This window comes from Notothenia coriiceps, unplaced genomic scaffold (genome assembly GCF_000735185.1).
Source record: "Notothenia coriiceps isolate Sejong01 unplaced genomic scaffold, NC01 NC01_scaffold00037250, whole genome shotgun sequence".
NCBI lineage: Eukaryota > Metazoa > Chordata > Actinopteri > Perciformes > Nototheniidae > Notothenia > Notothenia coriiceps.
The window spans coordinates 9,358,148-9,366,240 of record NW_011369951.1 but is presented as its reverse complement, the minus strand read 5'-3'; the positions used below and the strand labels follow the sequence as shown (position 1 = coordinate 9,366,240).

The 8,093-nt window shown below is 40.8% G+C and overlaps 1 protein-coding gene across 1 annotated transcript in view; it reads left to right on the top strand.

The window, feature by feature from the left end:
• ap3b1a (adaptor related protein complex 3 subunit beta 1a) overlaps positions 1 to 8,093 on the top strand; it is a 58,138-nt gene that overhangs the window by 24,959 nt on the left and 25,086 nt on the right. Inside the window, exons 9-18 of the mRNA XM_010796197.1 lie at positions 895 to 992; positions 1,107 to 1,161; positions 1,249 to 1,320; positions 1,828 to 1,890; positions 2,012 to 2,144; positions 2,254 to 2,363; positions 2,480 to 2,656; positions 3,916 to 4,102; positions 4,946 to 5,076; positions 5,951 to 6,095. Coding sequence (XP_010794499.1) covers positions 895 to 992; positions 1,107 to 1,161; positions 1,249 to 1,320; positions 1,828 to 1,890; positions 2,012 to 2,144; positions 2,254 to 2,363; positions 2,480 to 2,656; positions 3,916 to 4,102; positions 4,946 to 5,076; positions 5,951 to 6,095 — 1,171 coding nt within the window. The remainder of the gene's footprint in view (positions 1 to 894; positions 993 to 1,106; positions 1,162 to 1,248; positions 1,321 to 1,827; positions 1,891 to 2,011; positions 2,145 to 2,253; positions 2,364 to 2,479; positions 2,657 to 3,915; positions 4,103 to 4,945; positions 5,077 to 5,950; positions 6,096 to 8,093) is intronic.

Genomic DNA, 8,093 nt, shown 5'->3' with positions numbered 1-8,093 from the left:
ACGTTACGTACCGTTACGTACGTTACCGTACGTTACGTACGTACGTTACGTACGTACGTTACGTCGTACGTACGTACGTTACGTCGTACGTACGTACGTACGTACGTACGTACGTACGTACGTACGTACGACGTACGTACGTACGTACGTACGTACGTACGTACGTTACGTACGTACGTACGTACGTACGTACGTACGTACGTACGTACGTACTACTACTACGTACACTACACTACACACACACACACACACACACACACACACACACACACACACACACACACACACACACACACACACACACACACACACACACACACACACCTGCCATATTGTATAAAAAACCCAGTGAGTGCAGATCTCCATCACCCAGGAGCCTCAAGGTCTCTGTAGCAGCGGGAGGACAAATGCTCCCAAATGAAAGTGTTGATTAAAATGTGACATGCTGTGTCTTTACTCGCGACAACACAGTGACATCCTCCATCTTCATAGACGCCTGAACCCCCTTCATTCTGCCTGCAACGATGGACACACGTCCGCCTGCTATTTAAAGCTCCGCTGAAAAATTACCTTTTATACTGTGAAGTCGGGTCATGAGTGCTTTTGTAGAGCTCTGAGAAATGAGTGTGAAAGTATTTTTATTTTAGCATCGGTAGACTGGGGGTACGATCTTGATGGTGGTGCAATAAAAACATAGAGCTTTTAAGTTACAAAGTGCGTTTCTCAGATTTTATTAAACATTAAATAGAGGAAAAGTAACATAAAGAGTCAAAAGTGGGCAGCATTTCACAAACCCCAAAAAAGCATAAAAGGGCCCGTTTTTAAAGACAGATCTTGGAATGTTTTGAGAGGTTAAAATGCAAAGATATCTAAGTGAACTCCTTTGTGTTTTAGGTGGTGATGTGTGTCGCTCAGCTCTATTGGCATTTGGCCCCTACGCAGGAAGTCAACATTGTCACCAAGTCACTGGTTCGACTGCTAAGAAGCCACAGGTAAATCAGAATCAAATGTTCCCTTTACCTAAATTAGCCAAAAAGTAATGACATCCCGTGACACAGTGTATCCATGTTGTTTAACGTCTGATTATTTCCCTTTCTTTTGTGCAGAGAGGTGCAGTACATTGTGCTTCAGAATATAGCCACTATGTCCATTCAGAGGAAGGTGAGTCTGCTTGAGGACTTCAGAACAATATTACTGTCTTGATTGATTGATGCAGTCTGCCTAATAGTACGAATGATCTCCAAACAGGGGTTGTTTGAGCCCTACATGAAGAGTTTCTATGTCAGATCCACGGATGCAACACACATCAAAACGCTGAAGGTAACTACCAGTTTATCTTTTGCATTACGGCATACACAATATGGGCTCAAATGAGGGCCAATAAGATATTGAGATTGGGGAAATGATGTTCAGAAATGATTTCACACTCTGTGGTGGTTTATTACCCATTATAATGCTATCCAAATATCTGCTGGAGACATTCAAGTTTGTAATGTGTAGAAAATATTGGTTGTGGACAAAATGCGCTTGCAAATCAAAGGTGAGGTTACATCAAGATAATTGCTCTCATGAACAGAGCAGATATTTCAAATGCATGCACACATTTAAAAGTTTGAATTTAAGCAGAACCGAAAAGTTTTTCAGCTTTGAAAATGACCCATTTTAATCACATGTTCAAATGTTTTCTACATGTTTATAAACTTTAATACTTTTTGCAGTTGTTTTAATAGTTAATAATGCACCTGCACATCCAAAGCCTTTTGAAATGGTTTGTGAGGAACATCTCACCAATTAAAAATCATACTTCTACACTCCTCTCCTTTGTAGTTGGAGATCCTGACCAACCTGGCCAATGAAGCCAACATCTCCACCATTCTGAGGGAATTTCAGGTTCGTGTTTTCTTTCTAAATTCCTCCCAGTAATTGACATTAAAAGACCGGGGTTACTATTTGGGGTTCGACACTTCCTGCTGTCTCCTCCTCACTTCGTCTTTCTCTTGCCTTTCTTCAGACCTATGTGAAGAGCCAGGACAAAGCGTTCGCCGCGGCCACCATCCAGGCCATCGGCAGGTGTGCCACCAACATCAGCGACGTGACAGACACGTGTCTCAGCGGTCTGGTGCTGCTGCTGTCCAACAGAGACGGTAACATACTTTCAGTAATGATTACAGATAACAAGTGTTTACCTTTCTCTGTATATTAAGGTTCTCTGACCGTCTGCTATTGTGATAACTCGTTTTATTGTCTTTGCAGAGACTGTGGTGGCTGAGAGTGTGGTGGTGATCAAGAAGTTGCTTCAGACTCAGCCCACCCAGCACAGCGAGATCATCAAACACATGGCCAAGCTCTTCGACAACATCACTGTATGAGTCATCATTGTATTACTCTTACCCTTCATGAAAGTTTAGAACGTTTCCAGAAATGGCATTGTGACACCATAATGTTTTAACTGCTCCTTCTTTTTGATTCTGACTGGCAGGTCTCCATGGCTCGTGCCAGCATCCTGTGGCTGATGGGAGAGTACTGTGACAGGGTGCCAAAAATTGCACCCGATGTCCTTCGTAAGATGGCAAAGACTTTCACAGCAGAGGAGGACATTGTCAAGCTGCAGACGGTCAACCTAGCAGCCAAACTCTACCTGACCAACTCCAAGCAGGTACATTTTAATACTGTGTGTGTGTGTGTGTGTGTGTGTGTGTGTGTGTGTGTGTGTGTGTGTGTGTGTGTGTGTGTGTGTGTGTGTGTGTGTGTGTGTGTGTGTGTGTGTGTGTGTGTGTGTGTGATGACCTGCACATGGAAGAATAATGAAGCTAACTAACGCTTATATCTGAAATTAGCATCTGCATGATTGTCGTAGAGATAAATCAAATCCCTGTTATCTAACTGTGCGCTTATGATTTGTCCTTTACGTTTTTTTTTTCACAAGACACAGCATTGTAATATTACACTTCTGGAAGTAAATGCTCAGTTTAAATATACAGCAGTGAATGAGACAGCTTTAACGTAATGGAGCATCTCCTCGCACAGCTTGGTGTCTATAGGCCCATTCAGGGAAATGGGGGTGATTTTGGCCTCTGAGCCGGGTTTATGAGCCCAGACGCTGCCTCCTCAAACCATCATCATTACACCTCATGCTCCTCGTAATGTGTCGGGGAGAATAGAGAAGGAGAGAGGAAGAGACAAAGACAATTCAGGAAAGGGCTCAGGTTATAATGTGGGCTTCATGGCGGCAGTTATTTTATGATTTTATGCCTGCCTAAATAATACATGTCAAAAGCTCTGTCTTACTGTTTTTGGGCCAGAGGAAGGGTACTTTATTCATCCAGAATGTGGTAATGAGGAGACCTTTTCAAACTGATGGTATACCACGTATTTGCCTACTGTTTATCCTAATTTGATCAATTTCTGGGAATAGGACCATTGTAAATAATTCACTTTTTGATGGTTAGATTGATACCAATCAGTATGTTCCTTGAGTACAGAGCTGGAGCCAGAAGACAGTTATATTAGCTTAGAAGACTGGGAACAGATTGAAACAGACTGACTCCATCCAAAGACCAACACTTTAAAAGCTCTAAAACAAGAACATCTTAAATCTAGTTTGTTTAATCAAAACAAAGACAGTTAAGTAGAAATGACTTGATGTGGTTTTAAGGGGAATGTTGTGCTCCAGCTATTGTACTTCTTTGCAAGAAGCGAGCTGGGGCATTGGCTTCCTGAAACTTCAAGAATGTCGTCATGATGTTTTCTTGGCCAACAAACAAATAAGTGTCTTTCTTAAGCCAGATCGTAAACCACCAATCCTTTCCCACATATGCTTGCCTTTTACTCCCGTCTGCTGACTCACATGTTACCCAACTTGTCTCCTCCAATCTCTTCACTTTCACCCCCCTTACACATCATCTCTGACCCCAGACTAAGCTGCTGACCCAGTACATCCTGAACCTCGGCAAATATGACCAGAGCTACGATATCAGAGACCGAACACGCTTCATAAGACAGCTGATAGTGCCCAACGAGAAGAGCGGCGCCCTCAACAAGTACGCCCGACGCATCCTACTGGCCCCCAAACCAGCCCCTGTCCTCGAGTCTTCCTTCAAAGGTACTAAACACACATGAAATCCTCTAAATAGGTAGGGGTTTTAAGATAGAATACCATTCCTCTCACGTTTGGTTATTCATCTAAAGCCAATCACTGAATCCATATTAACTGGACCTCTATTTCACATCTAGTGACTCTATTTCCTGTAGTATGCAAAGTGGATTTAGACAGTAGTTTTATTATTCTGGTGTGTCTTTCCCTCTGAAGGGCAGTTAGGTCAGAGCCCTTTATCTTGGACTAATGAGATGGGTAAATTATTGAGCTAATGCTCACCTTTTTCAGACGCTGGGAGAAAAAAAAATCTCCTCATTTAGCTGTCTCTTTTCTCTCTCTCTCTCTCTCTCTCTCTCTCTCTCTCTCTCTCTCTCTCTCTCTTTTCTCTACTGAAGGGACAGAAACAGCCTTCAACACCATTAAAATTCAGAAGCAGTTTGCACCTACTGGATGTTTATGGAAAGCGTTAACCACCCCTGTCATTCTTAATATTCACAACTTTCTTTCTTTTTTTCTCTCTTTGGTTTGCAAAGCACAGTTTTTAGAGCTAACCTCCCAAGACACTCATTATCCTACTGGAGAGAGAGAGAAGTGTGAATGTGTGTTTATGTGTGGACAAAAGCAGAGAGCTGATTTTTAAACCATGATACCTATAACCTATTTCTTGTATTAAAGGTCCCTATATGGACACAGTGACATTAGGTGGCTTTTCTCTTGAAATGTGCTTTGTCTTTGGTCGTAACTTTTTAATGTTAGTCTCTATTTCACTAAAGTGACCTCCTCCTTGCTTTACACCACTCTTGTATTTTCAACCCAGTGCTTTTTTTTGTCATTTTCCTGTACTTGCAGATCGAGACCGTTTCCAGCTGGGCACTCTCTCCCACAGCCTCAACACTAAAGCTGCAGGATACCAGGAGCTCTCTGATTGGCCAGCTGTTGCTCCTGATCAGTCTGTGAGGAACGTGGAGGTCATTGAGCCAGTAAGAAAACCAACCTTAATGCCACTCTCCTTATCATAGTTTTACCTCCTTTGTGTTTAATTCTAACACACAGCTGTTTGTTTATCCTCTCTTAACTGTCAGCATCCCTGCAGAACGGAATCTTTCTCATTATGTCTGACAAACATTATTGAAGCGATATGGTTTCATATTGTTTTGACGTTAAAGCAGTGGGTGTTAAAAGTGCAAAAACGTTTCCTTTTTATATTATGAAAAATATTGTTTGTGATGCTGGTTTTGGATTGGGTTCCATACTGCTCACAGATGAGAACTTTTTCAATCGTGAACATTTTAAGAACCAAACATTTAAAAAAGGTAACGGCTTTGTTTTTCAGTGAAGGATATTATTGACTGTGGTTTTTTTCACACGCCGGAGCACCAGCTTTATTATTGTTATTTTGTAGCACCTAATGGGGATCCTAATAAAACAATTAACAACAAAAAAAACTAACACAACAAAGTTTATTTCTAGCTTTAAGTATAAGGTTGATTTAACAGAGAACAAATCTGGAAACTTGGGAAAAACGGATTGAAAACTGACTCAATCTGGCTGATTGACTAGTTCCATTGCATCCTATTAAAGCAAACAAGAGGTATAAGGCGTTTATATCCAGCTCTCTACAGACTTCTAATGGAAACACACTATATTTTGTTAGTTGTTTGACCCGTTAGTTTAGTTTTTTTAAATAATAATGACATTGCAGTATAACTAGTTATGTTTACATTAAACACCTACTAAATAAAATCCTCAGAATTATTACAATACTTTTAAATCTGGTTATACACTTATCCCTAAATTATAAATCTCAGATGCTGGAATTACTTTGTCTCACATCCTTTCTATGTATCTGTTTAGGTGCAAGAGTGGGCACCATCGGTTGGGAAAACCAAGAAATCAGGAAAACCCAAATCTGCTGACAAGTTCTACTCGGACGATGAAGAGGAGAAGGAAGAGGAAGGATCTGAGAGCAGTAAAGACAGCAGCAGCAGCAGCAGTGAAGGTTTGTTTTCTGTTTCTGTGTTTGAAAGCCCATGTTTTTGTCTCACAGATTTATTTTGACCAAAAGTGTTGTTGTTGCCTTTGTGAAATAGTGTATAGAAGTTATGATCATTAAGATGTTATGACACGTTTTGTCACTTGTGGATAAGTCAAGTGCAGTTAAATACTACAAGTCCAAGAACTCAAAGCAGTAAACACACCTTAGGCAGCTACAGCTAGAGCAGGGGTGTCAAACTCAAATACAGTGGGCCAAAGTAAAAAAATGTGTACTAGTCGAGGGCCGGACTGGTTCAATGTTTATTGCAAAACTTATTGAAATGGATTTATTGAACTAACAAAACTTAAATGATTGCCTATAAAAACAATTATAAACATTAAATCATTAGTTGCATTCATTTCTTATGGCTGTATCTGCAGCTTTTCAAGAGTCATTTCTTATGATTACATTTTTCCACAGGCCAACAACAGCTTCAAAAAAACAATTTCCCTCAAAGAAAAAAAAAACATGCCCTGTTGTCGCAAGAAAAAAAGTGCAGAAGAAATCCTCAGGATTGAGGAAGGTGTGCGTGCAATATACCGGCGGGCCAGATCTAATAGTAATTAAAAACTATCCTGCGGGCCAAAATTAAATCCACCAAGGGCCTGATTTGTCCCCCGGGCCTTGAGTTTGACACATGTGAGCTAGAGCAACTGATGTGTCTGTTTACAGTGTAACCAAACAAGAAGTNCCGTTGCCCCGTCCACGAGTAACGTTTCCACGTCAGGTATTATGTATGCTAGCAGCAACACACCGAGTTAACTACATTATACAAACATGGGTTAATGATTAGAGGTAACTGAGTTATTTATTTTGTTAAAGTTTCAGCTATTCTGTTTACAGTTCTGTTATCACATTATTTAATATGATTTGTTAAAACGTTGTTGTTTATTTTAATGTGAAATATGATGTATTTAATTTAAATAAAAAGCAATGTTAATTTTGTTCACAATTTGTTTAGTTAGTTTACCTTATTTTTTTCTCCAAAAGAACCGATAAGAGTACCGTTAAAAGACAGGACCGATTAGCGGTATTGATAAAAGTAGTAGTACAATTAAAACCTTAACGATACCCATCCCTACCGACTTCTTGTTTGGTTACACTGTANGCCCCCCCATCCACGACTAACGTTTCCACATCAGGTGTTATGTATGCTAGCAGCGACACACGGAGTTAACTACATTATACAAACATGGGTTAATGATTACTAATCATTAACCCATGTTTGTATAATGTAGTTAACTCCGTGTGTCGCTGCTAGCATACATAACACCTGATGTGGAAACGTTAGTCGTGGATGGGGGGGCTACAGAGCTGCTAGAAAGACATTCGAACTCGGTGCATTCCTCCGTCTGAATGTGGAGCACTTTTCCTAAATGTTTAGACAAATAGCTCGTGTTACCGTCGCCCTCACATGCTAAACTCTTATTGCACTTTTGGCAGCGGCATTGTCCACATCGAGACGGGTAAAGTTTAACCACACCTCGGAGCGCGTTCTCTCCGCCATCTCCGCAGTGTGTGTGTGTGTGTGTGTTGCTGCATGTAGCAGCTGCGTGTGTGTAAACTGCCCCGCCCCCTCGCAAACAGGCGGGAGAGAGAGATCGAAAATACTAAAAATAATCATAGACGCATTTTGCAGTTTTTTTTCGCGTATTAGAAATGGAGTTGGCGACACTAAAACTGCAATATAATGTTTGTGTAGCAATAATACACATAACATATGTTTTACATGTCTCTCTCCGGTACCGATAAAAAGACCGATAACGTCGGAGCTTAACGGTACCACAGTCTTTAATAATTCAGCCCCGAGGCCCGTTTAATACCGGGGCTCGGTACCCGTCCCTAGAAGTCAGTTAATGATGGCCAATCGTATCAATCTAAGGGGGAATTTAGTTAGAATTGGCAGTAAATGAATACAGCTCTGATGAAATATTAGGAGAATTAACAGTGATATCAATAAGC